Raw genomic sequence first — 16,412 nt, forward strand, 5'->3', positions numbered from 1 at the left:
CACAGACTGGGAATGTATATGACTAAAAATACAGGTAGTCTTAATTAGATACTTATTACAATTATGAGATCAGTATGAGTATTAATTGCTACAGTACAATAAAGAATGCAAGAGTTATACTGCAGTTTAAACACTGTAGAGAGACTCAGTCTGTGAAATTTGAAGCTGAATTGTAAGCAAGTTATGTTATCACATTAAATTTGAGGATATATGGTGCAGTATTAGGATATGAATGTCCTAGTTTTCAGCTTTTGTAAATAAATGGAAAATGACAATGAAGTATAGCTTTGGGTAAAGAAAGGCCATGTGTGAATAGCGTTTCACTCCAGTCAGGCCATCTGGGGCTTGTCAGTAGGACTAGCATGCCTTTCCAAGAAACTACTGTACTTAGCAGTGGCAGATCATCAAACAAGCTCACCATAATGTGCTAAGGGAGAAATGATTCTACATATTCAAAAATATGTCCTCCCTGTTGAAGTAGGTAAAGTTTTCAGGGCTGAAAATAAAAAAATAACAGCAATAATCCAGTCTGTTGCTTTTCTGGCTTATTTCTCTGTAAAGTTTCAAAAATACATAATTTGCCTTAAGGGGAGATAGAGTGTCTTGTATTGCAAAATTTCCAAATTAGGTCTCTGTATCTTTGAAACCTTTACACCTAGAACTTTCAAATTTGTAGAGATATTTTTAGCATCTCTGGAAAGTTCACTTTAACAGAATTAAGTGATTCTTATGATTTTAATAAGATCTGCAATCGAAGTAATTCAGTATGAATACTCATACAATGTAGCACTTAAATTGCTACTGAAGTACTGCAATTTAGGCAGTCATACTTGGTGGTATGACAATATAACAAACTAAATAATAAACCTTTCTCTACAAATTAATGGAAGCCAAATGTTCTGTATCAGTTGGTTTAGGAAATGGAGGGATTTCAATATAATCACATTTTAAAAAAATGGATTATATTTTAACTATAATTTAGCAAACATCAGAAAATTGTTTCTTGATTTTCTTACAAAATGATACATCAACTTTGGCACAAAATTTTAAATTATTTTGTAGGACAAAATCTCTAAAATGTCTAACTTATCTATATTCAGGACTTTGATTCTCCTTAAAAGTAGATGTTCCTATCCCTTTAAACAGAATTAAGGACCTACAAGTTGAAAACTAGATTCAGTTACACACTGAACAAGTCTCTTGGATATCACAATTTATTATAAAATACATTATCTCTCATCAGAAATAAGAATTTTATAAGATTTGCTCAAAGGAGCACACAACTAAATAAATAAGAGAATATAAAAATTTAGGGAAGAAAGTATTCAAAGCATTTACTACTTAAATTTCATTTTGGAAACTTTATTATTGTTGGGAGTATGATAATTAATGGAATATGAAAGTTTCCATGCATATCGATTATGATTCTTTTCACTATTACAGTACCAAGATTTATTAGTACACTACTATGAGTATTAAATTTCAATACACACAGAATAATCTCATACCATCATCTTCTCAATTAGTTAGGTTTCTCAAAAGTGATTTTATTTATATAACCTCTCTTATTTGAGACAAGAACATGCAAATCAAGCTATAATTTAACAGAGTCTAATGGTTAACCAGTGGCGTATGCTGGGATTAAGACATGGGCTACCACTAGACTTAGATTACCTCTTTTCGATGGTTGGTTTAGTGAACGTCAAGCCTTCAGCGTTTTGAGCTGCAGCCAACGGAGAAGCCTGCTGTGTTGTCAAGGCTGCTTTACAGGCTACTGCCCCGGCCTCTGCTACTGCCAATAATCAACACCTGATCAGTGGAGATGGTAGCCTAAGGTTTAGCAAATGAAAGTCCGGCTTTGTGGCTAAATGGATAGAACGTTTGCCTTTGGTCTGATGGCACCGGTTCAGTTTCCAGAATCAAACCCCTTGTACTGTTAATTCCCCTGGCTTGGGGACTGGGTGTTTATGACATCCTCACCATTCATTTTATTCTCATTAGGTCAACATCAAGCCTATATAGATGCCATGCCCCATTATTAATATTATTTTTATTATTTTACAGTGGTCGTACCCATCGTTCACTGGTTAATTAGCTTCCTCAGGAGATCAGTGGTGATGTCCGACCCATGATCACGGGTTCGATTCCAACCAACAAAAGAAAACATTAAACCTGAAAGATGGCATTTCATTTTAGCAGATCTACCAATAAAAATAAAAATATTTTGTTCCTCTAACAGCAGCCTTGCAGTCTCTTCCTACAAGGATGTAGAAGTAAACAGGAGTGAGGGATACCCACACTTTTATCTATATAATTAAGTCAGAAGTATGAGGTGAGGAAGTATATGTGATGAGTAATGCATGGTTGATAGTTAGCAATGGCGATCTGATGGACCGAAGCCTAGCACACCTATCCTCTGCCAGTCCCCGCTCCTAGCCGATATCCAGCAGCAAGCCACGTGTGGCGAGTCGAGAGGAGAGGGGTGAGAGTCTGGGCTGCAATATCAGTCTCCGATGCCTTTGCTCTCAGAAATATGTGCGACGTTTTTTCTCACTGCTTTCAAGTTTTGTAAATGGAACAATGTTTCAGATGCTTACATTATAATGTGCTTTAGACTTCCGTCATTCTCATTTGAGATTTGGGCTTCACTGATAACCTTGGTAGCCTTCAGTATATGCCACTGTGATTAACCTCTTTAGCATATTCCAAAATGATTAGTACTGTACGTACATAACAGAGTCAAAAGGGTAAGAAATATAATTCCTAATGATAGTCATTATTTTATAGCAGGATTTAGTCCATTTGCCAATTTAAATTTTTTTTCCTAATTTACTTTTCACCCTCATAGAGAGGCATGTACTGTAGAGTAGCTAAATATGTCAGTGTAAGCTGTAGATGTCTTTAGTATTCCATTCTGAATTTCAATCTTGCCAATTAATTATAAATTTAGCCTACCAAGAAGTATTACTAGCTGAAGAAAGATCAACACTTGCTCTTCAGGAACTTTTGATCTGAAGTATATTACAGTCTCCTGTTGACTCTCTTTTTGATATTATTTTAAAGAAATTAAACCTCTACAAGTAGCAATTGCAAGGCCAAAGGTGTTATTGAGAACACAGTTTTCAAAGTATGCAAACACATGATTAGAATCAATTGGCATACATGAAGTAAACCTTGACAATGTGCATTAAATGAGTTGTTCCTAGATGAAGTACACTACCAAAGAGAATAGAAGGAAGACAAAGCTTAGTTGGAAGGCAAAGGCTTCCACTATTCATACCCTTGGCACTTGATAGGATAGAGTGATTAATTGTATGCCCAGCAACCTTGGGTCCCAGAAATTCAGGTTAAGGAAACCCCAAGGCCATGTGCTTCATCAGAAATGAAAGTCCTGTTTCTAGGTTTCTCAAAATCTTGGTGAAGAATCAAACCTACATTCTTCTGGGTGAACAAACCTACATTCTTCTGGGTGAATCAAGAAGTTTAATAACAATAATAGAGGATGATACAGCCAACAAAGTATGGTAGAGAGACTTGTGCCAGGAAGCTAGTTATGATATATGATAATGATGCTGTATTTTAAGAAGGTGTTAAGGACATGATATAAAAAATGAAGTCCTGTTTAGATGTAAACATTACACACTCAAAGCCAAACAATCAGCCAAGCAACAAATGCAAAATCAGCCTTTTGTGCTGACTAGATTGTTGTACCTGCACGGTGCCAGGAGCACTCACATGAGAAGTACCAATCCTCGGGGCCTGTAAATGCAGTTGAATGCCTCTATTATCCAATTCCTTTACCACAATAAACACTAAAACTCTAATGAGGAAACGGTAGTCAATACAAGGAAACAATGAAATATTTTCACAATAAATTACTAATAATAATCCATTTCAGCTATAAAACATAGTTCCAACAGATAAATATTCCCCAACAACAGTTGTATCAGCATACATCATAATAAAGTAAATTAACAGCCAGTAACCTAAATATGAAAACATATAAACAGAAAATATCAGTGTAATGAGAGCTGTAATATAACACAGGGCACTTGCTGGACTTTTTCTAGAAAGAAGAAACATTTCTCTTAAAGACAATTAGGATCAAATTGAAGACCTCTATTTTACATAAAGGGATAACTGGATTGATATTCTAATGGCACAATTCTTATTTTTTTTGCTTTACATCACACTGATACATATACGTTTTATAGCGATGATGGGATATGAAAGGGCTAGGAGTGTGAAGGAAGCAGCTATGGCCTTAATTAAGATACAGTCCCAGCATTTGCCTGGTGTGAAAATGGGAAACGAAGTAAAACCATCTTCAGGGCTGCCGACAGTGGAGTTTGAACCCACACTATCTCCCGAATGCAAGTTTACAGCTGTGGTACAATTTTGTTGACAATAGATTTTTTAATGGAAATGAAGATATAAAACTCTAACTTAACAAGCAGTTAATGAAGAAATTTGACATGTCAGATACAGGGCCATAAAAGAGTGATGTAATTTACCTTCTGTTCTCATTATCAGATACCCTGCCACTGGAAATATATATTTCAAGCAACTTTTTAAGAAAAAGAAAGTATTTGTATTGTTTATATTGAACTTACAAGACTCTATATTTACTATATGTTTGAAGACTGAATTCAAATACTGGAGAGAAAAAGCAAGAGTTTGATATTATGTCTCAATTCCAGGCATGATTTAAGCAAATTTAGTTAACACTAATTGCTTGGCAACTAACTAAAATAGCTGATAGGCAAGATTTTTCAGAGTACCATAAGCCTTAGTGTTAAATCTGTATCCAGTAGATACCAGTATGCCTTTATTTGCAATAAATTTCCAGCAGATTTTTCTCAATAGTTGTAGAATGTTTTTAATGAGTTTGTTAAGGGAGTGAATTTATGTTGTAGTGATAAAACTATCATTTTAGATAATAGTAATAATATAACATATATTTGTTTCTTTATTATTATGGCAAATTAAAAATAAAACCCTCAAGTAAATTATTATGAGCAAGGAAGGAATTAAATAAAAATAAATATTTTAAATAAACCTCACTGTACTTCAAGGCCATCTGTATTAACAGTTCTAAAATATTCCAAGAACCTCTTAACCAGTTGGTAACAGTGATTGATCTCACCTTTAAGATATTGACACTCACTAGAAATCTGTATCTCCCCAAGCTACTTCTGGCTACTATTACTGGCACAAGTAGTACTAAAACTGTGAAGCTTATTCTTAATATTAGAGGCTCAGGGGATGGGCAGTATCTATTCTGATCTTGACTCCAATCTGGGATGAACATTAGGCAACACCTTTTCCTCTCCTCTGCTATCTTTGCTTCCCACTCCTTCCCCACCCCTATGTAAGAACAAGGTCTTCTGGGCTGTTGTCTCTCTTTGCAGATCCATGAAATATCAGCTGGTGCCGGTGTGTTTATTGCAGCTCTCATCTGAATGGGGCCTGTAGTCCTTCCCTGTATTTATTTTCAGGCACTGTACTACATGAAAGGATGAATGATGAAGACAGGTAATTACTTTCCAAAAGGAAAAAGTGAAATCAAAATTATCACATTAGTAAACAACACAGAAACCATATTTTATACATTCTTATAAGGGAACTGTTTGGGTTGGACTAGACCGACTGCAATGAAACTTGGTAGGATGATCAATTAACATATCAGAACATCGCAGCATGCCTACTGTTATTATACAGGCTGTCCACAGCAAGACAAAATGAGTGATTCTGCACAGGAATCTGGCAGTTTCCTTGTTTTGGGCAATAAAAGATTATATTAATGGGATACACATCTATATAGGTATATAAAATAAGGATTTTGTCTATATATTGATCAGAATTTTTTTTTTTAATGGTATTTTTGTATTGGTTGTCTCCACAGGAACAAGAAAATGCACTTTTTAATTTTCCGTCATCTCTCCTGTCTGTCTGTATTTATGTGCATCACGAGAAAATGTCTCAAGAGAATTTAATGAAAATTGGAATTAAAGTCAGGAAAGGAGGCACTACAGTCTAGGCTATAAATAATTTTATTCATGCTGGCTGAAGTAGCAGTTTAGGGGAAGACAACAAAAAGTTCATATTTAAATATTTAGAAGTACTACATAAAAAGTGTTATAGAGAATGCAATTTCCCATTATTTATGTCTTATACAGTTTTACCGTACCGACTATGATAACAGAATTCATGAATTTAGACTTTTGTTGCTTAGTCCATATCAACGCCAAGGATTGCTAAGATGAAAATACTGTTCAATCGTGTTAACTGGTGATGGTTTTTGTCATGATTGTCTTAAGGTGTAAACCTGCGTGGTCATCGGTCCATATTGCCAAGGAAAATTATGAAGATGATCATAAAAAATGAGAAAATATCATAAAGGAATGATCACTTGAAGAATAAGAAAAAGGACTCCCTTTACATTAGATGCTTTAATATCACAGAGTCAGAAGAAAACTAAATTTGAAAGCCTACAATATCGAAAGCTCATAAAACTGATCAACAATAATATTACAATGACCATTGGTTTTTGTGGTGTGATTTGTCTCTTATGTTGCCACTCATCTCCGATAGATGGGATTATTTCTGCATCCCGAGTAAAACAGAATGCCTGAATATTGGCAGAAAGTACCTGGGAAGTTAGATAACTTTGCATAAGCTATAAGATTGTCCTGTCAACAATGAGTACTGCAGCTAGTTTGTATATATATATGACCAAGATTTCATGCCACATATTAAAGACTAGCAAGATACCTGTGCTTCGCTACGGTATTATACTGAAATTTATAATTGAATGCTTAACGTTTTATATATAATCTGCCAAAATTCGTGATCTGACTCTGTTTTCTGAGAGTACGGCAAAGTTCCTCCCATTTTTCAATCTTTCTGTCCAGCAATTGATTTCATACTTCCCGGGCTAGGTCCAGGTATTCCGCCTGGTCAGTTGGGTCCCTAAATCTTTGCCATCTTTTCCTTTAAGCATTTTAAATATGGATCAAATCCTTGAGGAGATCCGGCGTGGTGTCGTCTTGGTGATTTGGCGGTACTGAGCTCGCAGCCGGGACCTGTTTTCAGCACGGTCCGCACATTTTGACAACGGTCCAGAACATTATTATTATTATTATTATTATTATTATTATTATTATTATTATTATTAGGGTGGGTGATATTAGTTGAATGTAGGTTATTATTATTATTATTATTATTATTATTATTATTATTATTATTATTATTATTATTATTATTATTATTATTATTATTATTATTATTATTATTATTATTGTTCTGGACCCCGCAGCAAGATCCAAGACCACTACTTGGCGGTAAATTACATCTGCCACCATTGTCATTGCTGACAATGTGACCAGCACCATTGTCGCGCGTAGGCAAATGCGTGGGATTTCTGGCGATACAAATTATATACTTCTGCATTATTTACTTTATTATAGAGGTGAACAATTGCATGGTCAATATCAGTCCTATCATTTATTTCAAGTGTGTTTAAATTTTTATTTATATGCCAGGAGAATCTATTGTAATCCAACTTTAAGTTCTCCAAAGGAAAAGATGGCTCTTGAAAACAAACCCAGGAAAGATTAAAAATGATTGGCGTGTGATCAGAATCAAGTATATTATGAAGAGTAAAATCAATTGGTCTCAACTCCTTTTTCACCCCACTGCTGTTAAGTTGATTCCCTCCCCCCTCCCCCCCCCCCAAAAAAAAGGAAGGTGTGTTTCTATATGTTTAAAGGAGATTCCAAATACCAATGTTCACATCTGTTACCTTCAGTTACCCATAAAAATAATTCACTTTCTTCACTTCCTTTCACACTCTCCCCTGTTAAGTGAATTTTCTGAAGAAAAAAAAATTGTTTCTTTATTAGTAAAGGATCTTCTAAATACCAATTATCACGACTGTAACATCTTCAGTTTTTGAGATATGTGTCCTCATAAAAGGAATTCAACCCCTTTTCACCCCTGCGCCCCAAGATGATTTTCTCCCCAAAATGTATTTTTCTTTGTTTTTAAAGGAGATCCAAATACCAATTTTTATGTCTGTAACAACTTAAGTTTTTATTAGATGTAAGTATCCTCATACAATTAATTCAATTAATTTTTCAATTCTTTCACCCCCCCCCCCCCACCTTCACTGGATTTTTCCAAAATCAAAGGAATACGTGTTTCTTTACTTTTAAAGCAGATTACAAATACCAATTCAACCCCATTTTCAGGATTTTTACCCCTCACCCACGTAGTTTTTTCTGAAAACAAAAAATACATGTTTATTTTTAATAGAGATTAAAAATACCCTATTTCACTTCTGTAATATGTTAAGTTTTTGAGATATACTGTAGACATGATCATTTTAAAATTTCACCCCCTTTTTAGTTCCCCTTAAGTGGAGTTTCCAAAAACAAATCACCTATGTTTCTTTACTTTTACAGGAGATTCCAAATACCACTTTTTACGTCTGTAACATTTTAAGTTTCTGAGATATACTGTAGATATAGTCTTTCTAAAAATTCACCCCATTTGTCACTCCTGTTTAACCCCCATTAATTGGATTTTCCAAAAACAAAAAAAATATGTGTTTCTTTATTTTTAAAGGAGATACCAAATACCAATTTTCAGGTCTGTAATATCTTCAGTTTCTGAGATTCAACTATCCTCATTAAAGGCATTCAATCCCTTTTTCACCCTGTTGCACCCCTCCTAGTGGAATTTTCTAAAAACAAAAAAATACATGTTTCTTTATTTTTAAAGGAGATTCTAAATACCAATTTTTACATCTGTAAACTTTTAAAGTTTCGAGATACAGACACACACATTTAAAAATTTCTAAATTTCACCTCATTTTTTGTCACTCCTGTTTAACCCCCCATTGGATTTTCCGAAAACAAAAAAAAAAAGTGTTTATTTTTAAAGGAGATTTCAAATACCAATTTTCAGGTCTGTAATATCTTCAGTTTATGAGATATAAGTATCCTCATTAAAGGCATTCAACCCTTTTTTCACCCCTCCTAGTGGTATTTTCTGAAAACAAAAAAAAATATGTGTTTATTTTTAAAGGAGATTCCAAATAACAATTTTCAGATCTGTAATATCTTCAGTTTTTCAGATATAAATATCCTCATTAAAGGTATTCAACCACTTTTTCACCCCTCCTAGTGGGATTTTCAGAAAACAAAAAAAATTGTGTTTCTTTATTTTTAAAGGAGATTCTAAATACCAATTTTTACATCTGTAAATTTTAAAGTTTTGAGATATAGATACACTCATTTTAAAATTTTCTAAGAATTCACCCCATTTGTCACTCCTGTTTAACCCCCATTAATTGGATTTTCCAAAAACAGAAAAAGCCACGTGTTTATTTTTAAAGAAGATTCCAAATACCAATTTTCAGGTCTGTAATATCTTGAGTTTCTGAGATATAACTATCCTCATAAAAGGCATTCAACCCCTTTTTCACCCTTTTTCACCCCTCTTCATGGGATTTTGCAAAAACAAAAAAATATGTGTTTCTTTATTTTTAAAGGAGATTCTAAATACCAATTTTAAATTTGTAAACTTTTAAAGTTTTGAGATATACATACACTCATTTTAGATACACTTAGCGATGGAATATCTAAAAATCCTCCCTTAGCAAGCACCTACATTGTAATAAAATGTATCCTCAAAATTTCATTTCTTTATGTCCAGTAGTTTTGGCTCGGTGATGATAAATGAGTCAGTCAGTCAGTCAGTCAGTCAGGACATGTTATTTTATATATATAGAGAGAGATTAAAAATGACACAGGAGTACAAGAAACCTCTTTTATATGTTCATGTATGTTATTGTATGTGTTAGTAAACCAAGTTTGTAGTGTGAAATTCTGATGTTGTTGTCAAAATTTCATTTCCAGTGTGGTAGTGTTTTATGCACCTTAAAAACAGAACTATTGATATATTTCTACTGTACATGTGCAAGGTCATTTATGTCAACATCAGCTAACTGCTCCGAGCCACCCAATTATTGTTCAGCATTTATTTATAACACTACATTGATTTTATGGCAAGGTGTTTATTATCATTAAATTTAGATCATCATCATTATGCCCAAGAAAACCGCTATGTGAAGTATTTCAGCTAAGAACTTTGGCCATTAAGGTTCTGTCATCTAAGGTTCAATATTGAGCGACTTACTTCAAAGAATTCTTTTTAACAATATATATGCTGCAGGTCAGTATTTCTCGGCTATCATCATCACACAGTGGTTTTTGCAGGTGCAACGATAGGTTAGTTGATCATTCAACCAAGTTTCATTGAAATTTCTCTGATTCAACCCAAACAGTTCCCTTGGTAGTTTCTAGAAACACCTTATAAGATTACCTTTCTCACCAGTGAAATAGAACAGAGAAACTACAAAATTACTGTCAGCACTTACAAGAAATAAGCAAGTCTAACATAAATCAGAGATTTCTCCCTGATTTATGAAGGTAACTGACCAAAATCTACCTTGTATTTTTTGGACATGATTGAAGAGGGAGCAGTAGGATGAACTTTTCCTGAGTCTGTATCATCAATAGCAAGAGCTGGTATTGCTGTCAAGATGTTTTTCAAATTATTCTCAGTCACAAAACCATTCTCACTTATCTGTGGTCGTCCAACTGGCTGGAAGATAAAGTTATGGCACACAAGGTAAGGTATCACACTTATTAAAACTTGTTAAACATTTCATCAATGAATTTTTCTTCTTTTACTTTATTAACATGAAACTTCAAATTTTCAATAGAAAACTAGTTGACAGAGAGATTTTTAAATTTACATAGGATTTTAAACTTTGAAAATACTTGCTATGAAAGTCTGAAAGAGCATTAGATCTGTATAATACTGAGAGTTGAGAAATAATAATCTTAAATGCAATTTATATATTTTATAATTTTCTGTTAAGGGCTAGAACAAATTTGTTACTTTCATTCATCTGTTTCATCCACGACTTTGACAATATGAAAGTAAATGAATGAATGAATTATGAATAATGCTAGTAATGCTATTCCTTATTCAGCCAGTCCCTGTCATGAATAGTGTGAAAATGTCACTCATAGGTTTGGGTGGTGGCTACATTTCAGCAGGCTTGGCAGACTGATATGTGATAGCACTTTCTGGCCCAGTGAGGAAAGCAACATGAAACTATATTATTCCTCATTTCCTTAGCATGTCTCTTCAGTGACATCTAGGCTGTCTATGACAGCTGAGTGGGGAGCTGTTGGGTATCCAACTAGCCTTCAGGCTGAGAGACTCAACAAACAAAATAATTTATACACCTAGTGTCATCATCATCATCATCATTTATTGAAGGCTATGCCTTGTCATTGAAAACAAACCTTTTCTATTGTCAGCATCTTCATCTGAGTTGATTTGCAACCATGAGGTTCTTGATGTATGAAATAGTTGCCCTTTTCTTTTTCAAGAACTTTCCCAACCATCATCCCACTTTGGATTTTCCAAACAGTATGGAAATATCCATTAGGTCATCAGCCCCAAGACTGGATGGATTCTCAAATATTTCCAGCAATGGTTATGTGGTTATATGGAAACACAAAAACCAATGGTGGCACCAAAATAAAGGAAAATACAAAGTGAAGAAATCTGCCATTGCTCTCTTCACTGGGCCAGATAGATATAACACCTTACATAACACTCAGACGCACTAACCATGCTCCAAATCTCATTATTCAGAACCACCCATATCTCAGTAGACTTAGACTTCAATGAAAGCTGCATTTTACTCTGGTCTGTGCCAAGAAGCAGATGAAAAAATACTGCATCCATCAAGAAATAACAATAGGCACAGTGTGGAAATATTCAGTGTTATTTTATTGCTTTTCTTTTTCCGTGTTGGGAACATTTCAATATTTATGTCTTGGTACTTTTTGTTATGAAGGTAAGCAATAAAATATATTTATTTTCTCCAACAAAGGACTATTCTAATAATATAATAATTATAATATCACTTGAAGGATCATGGTCTGTTGTAGTTTACTTTGGATGAACCAGACCAATGTCTTAGAGAAATGTGTTTTTAATTTTTTTAGTTAATGGTTTAGCATCACACTAACATATCAAATATCATGTCTACCATACTGTTTATTTAGTAATTAATATATTTTCCTGTGCTCTAAAATAGTTTCAAAACCCAATAAATAATCTCTTTGTAAACTAGCTTTCAGAACAATACAATTATTTTCCAGGCAATAACCACATTGGTATTAAAATTCATTGATTGGAATTAGTAAGAGATTAATCTACATTAAAATTAAATATTAGTCTTAGTGAAAAACCATTTAAGAGTCAAAATTAAACATTAACATTTTCAGATTAGTTACCTAGTAAAAGCAAGCTTTCATTTTCAATAAATGATTCAAACTTCACACATAGGTAATAGCTTAGATATTAAAGAAAAATGTTCAAAATTCACTCAGTTCAGATCAATGTTGTAATATTATTGACCTTCCCATGACAAAAACATTTGGCATACATAAATTGTTTAGGCAAGGAAATTTCCATTTCTTCCATCAAGAATTTAAAAGGGGCTGTAATCTATATAAATAAAATTACACTTTCATCTGTACACTTAAAATTGATATTTTATTAGGTATAAAACATATTGTTCAGTTGCAGTGGTGGTTGTTGTGATTATTTTTATAAGCTAAAGAACTGAATGATCATCAACCCCTGTTGATCAGGAAGATAATGAAGATGAGTATCGAAATGAGAAGGAACAATCACTGGAAGAATGAGGGAAGGAAGGGATCATGAAAGAGAGGATTGAGAGCTTGGACCTCAAATGCCCTAATATCGCCAAACCAGAAGAAAATAAAATGTAATGGCCTACAATGTACAAGTCCCTAAAAATTCAACAGTAACATTTCACTGCCTGACTTTTGTTCTTAGTTGAGGTGTGGTCTGTCTCTTCCACTACCACTCATCTCCACTAGATGACATTACTGCTGCAATTATATAAAAGCTAGTCTGAAACTGTCAACAATTGGTAAGACAGCTAGTATAGTCCAAAAATATCACTAGTTCTCATCTGTATATAATGGCTCCTTGAGATTTCATAGGATCTGGAGGAGGAAGAACAGTTTTGACAAAATTCCAGATTTGAGCATTCCATATAATAATACTCTCAACATAAAAATAGTATTGTTTCAACCAGAGTAAATTACTTGTGACAAATTTATAGTAATTTTTTCTTGCAATTGTTACTTTTTACCGAATGTAATTTTTATTTGTAATTTACTTCTTGAAATAGAATTGTAATCATTCCTTTCTAGTAATCATTATATTCTATTATTTGATATACATAGCATGGAAGCAGAACAGTTAGGATCCTCTATTCACAGCTTGTTCCATGGAATCTTCTATTTCTCAAAATCATTAGAAAACTCATTTTTACAATTTGCATTACGTCGCACTGACACAGGTAGGTCTTATGGCGATAATGGGATAGGAAAATGCTACAAGTGGTAAGAAAGCAACCATCACAATCACAATCACACAATCACTACTGATCTGCATCTAGGGCAGTCGCCCAGGTGCCAGATTCCCTATCTGTTGTTTTCCTAGCCTTTTCTTAAATGATCGCAAAGAAATTGGAAATTTATTGAACATCTCCCTTGGTAAGTTATTCCAATCCATAACTCCCCTACCTATAAACAAATATTTGCCCCAATTTTTCCTCTTGTACTCCAGCTTTATCTTTATTAATTTTGCAAACAATCAATATAATCAAAAAAGAATTATTTCCCAAAGCTTACATGCGATGTATGTCAAACTGACTGGCCTGTAATTTTCAGCTTTATGTCTATCACCCTTTCATTTATACACAGGGGCTACTATAGCAACTCTCCATTCATTTGATATAGCTCCTTCATGTAAACAATAATCAAATAAGAACTTAATCTATTACCATGAGGATTCTTTCCTTGGTAAACATCAACACTTATGAGGTAGCCTGAGGAAGTGTTCGAACAACCATGGCCTTAATTAAGGTACAGACTGGTGTGAAAATGGGAAACCACAGAAAACCACCTTCAGGGCTGCCAACATTTGGGTTCAAAACTACTATGTCCCAAATGCAAGCCGAAAAATCAAATCTAATTATTGTCTACACCGTGTTTCACATATTGTCTATTGCTGAGTCCACTAGTTTCCTAGGTAAACTAACTTCACATTTAAACACTGTAAAGTCCAGTCATCTATGCTGATTTATATATATGAGATTAGAACTAAATTGGGAATAACAACCCTCATATTTTGTGCTCTGAATTTTTTTAACACAGGCATGTAATGAATATTCCATTACATCTATTCCACATATTTACAACATTTATCTGAAGTTTTAAATGTTATACTTATATGTTAATTTAGAACAATGAAGTGACATCAGTTTTTGTGGGAAGTTAAGACACATGCAGCATTGTTTACAATTTTTTATACTTACATGGAAGGGCATTGGTCCAATCGTCTGTGGGGAACTAGGACTGACTGGTGCAGGGACAGGACGAGGAGCAGGGGCAAGACTGGGAGCAGGAGCGGAGGTGGGACCCGGTACTGGACGAGGTGCAGGAGCAGTCACAGAAGACAGAGCTGCAGAGATGGTTCCAGCAGGAGCCTTGCCGCCCCTAGTGAAAACACATTATAATCTCAGTATTTGCTAGGTAAGAAAGAAAAGTGTTTTCTTGCTCTAAATCATATGTACAATAAATTAAAATATATGACATAATTTACATCATTACTAAAGAATTTACAGTGGAATGTGAACACAAGGTATACATCAAATACAGCAAGCTAGGAAGGAATACACAGTAGCGGCAATTGGGAATTAACAGTGCGGGGGGGGGGGGGGGGAAGATGTACAGACAACAAACAGTACCTGCTTTTGTGGGATAAAGCAGATGGGGGGTAGGGGTGAGGGGTATATACATCAAAACTGAAAAAACAAACTACAACTTGGTAAGTTTTTTGATGCTCTCTGAGCAAATTTTGACAGAGAGGTAAAGGTTGACAGTCTACCAATAATAATTTAAGATTTTGATTCAATACTACACAGTAAAACTTTCACCAAAGGAACAATATTAGGCATTTTATTAAAATTAAATAGAAGTATGGCGTGATTATACAATTCAAATAATTTAGTACTTGACTATACACTAAGAAACTAACAGACACTGAAGAGAATGCCATGCCAGGCTGACGAATGCCTTTGGCAAGCATGCCTCAGTGTCCATGACCTTGGGAAAAAATATAAATGTAATATAAAATATAAATATAAATATAAATATAAATATAAATATAAATATAAATATAAATATAAATATAAATATAAATATAAATATAAATATAAATATAAATATAAATATAAAATAAAAATATAAAAATATAAATATATAATACACAAATCGATTAGCCGGGACGAACATTTCGTGTGTATTTCCGCTAATAATTTTGTTAATAATTAAAGAAAATAAAGGAAAGAATTAGCTGATAAGACAACAGGGCTTGTACAAATTGTGTTTTTAAATAATTCCTATAATTCTTAGTTTCAGTTGCTAAAATGCAAATAAAAATGTAATCATTTACCCAAAATATCTGGGGGGCGACTGCCCCCCTCCCACCCATCCTCCCTAATCGCTGCTACTGGGAATACATACCAATAATAAACATAATAATGGGGTAATATGCACAGAAGGAGGAGCAGGAAGGAGAGAAAAGACCAAATATTAAATTGCAAAAAGACAAGGAACAAAAACTACATCATTATACACTGTTGGCTTTTTTTTTCCCTTGCATTTATCCAGTTAGCTCCATATCCTACACTTCCCAGACAGAGAAAGGAGCAAACAAGTAACAAATTAAGACTTATATAGAAAGGAGGAACTCATAATAAAACAATCTTCCTCTGTTGATCAAAAGTGGTGTGTCATCCTCCAGACTCAGGATTGCGGGTTCAAACCCAGCAGAGGTAATTAGATTTTTAACATTCAACACTCCATGTTGTGTAATATTGGCATGTAAAAGATATCAGGTGACATATTCAGAGTTTATCCTACAAAATTAATAAAATCTCAGCCATAGACACCCAAAAGATTCGGTTTACTTTGGTCATCTGGTAGAACATTAACAATGACCACAGTTAGCCTAAATGGCATGAAATAAAAATGCCTGCACACAGTAGCTGATGTCATATGATTGTTATTATTACATAACAAGATAAATACAGTAACAGCATCAAAAGAGAGAGAATTAGAAAGGGAGACAAGGACGAACATAAAAACACAAAAGGACAAAGACACTCTCCACATCTTCATACAATTCATTCATTCATTAATTACTTCTCAGCCCCTCAC

At 34.0% G+C, this 16,412-nt stretch overlaps 1 protein-coding gene across 5 annotated transcripts in view; it reads right to left on the reverse strand.

Annotated features, from left to right (window-relative positions):
- Positions 1-16,412, reverse strand: part of Zasp52 (Z band alternatively spliced PDZ-motif protein 52) — a 420,823-nt gene that overhangs the window by 56,775 nt on the left and 347,636 nt on the right. For 3 of the 5 annotated variants that reach the window (XM_068225103.1, XM_068225099.1, XM_068225100.1), the window contains 2 exons: positions 14,507-14,687; positions 10,516-10,671 (listed from right to left, as the gene is read on the reverse strand). In XM_068225103.1, the coding sequence (XP_068081204.1) occupies positions 10,516-10,671; positions 14,507-14,687 (337 nt within the window). Of the gene's footprint in view, positions 1-3,711; positions 3,760-10,515; positions 10,672-14,506; positions 14,688-16,412 lie in introns of all 5 variants that reach the window. The other 2 variants (XM_068225101.1, XM_068225102.1) reach the window with 2 other exon arrangements.

The sequence above is a fragment of the Anabrus simplex genome, chromosome 1 (genome assembly GCF_040414725.1).
Source record: "Anabrus simplex isolate iqAnaSimp1 chromosome 1, ASM4041472v1, whole genome shotgun sequence".
Taxonomy (NCBI): Eukaryota; Metazoa; Arthropoda; class Insecta; order Orthoptera; family Tettigoniidae; genus Anabrus; species Anabrus simplex.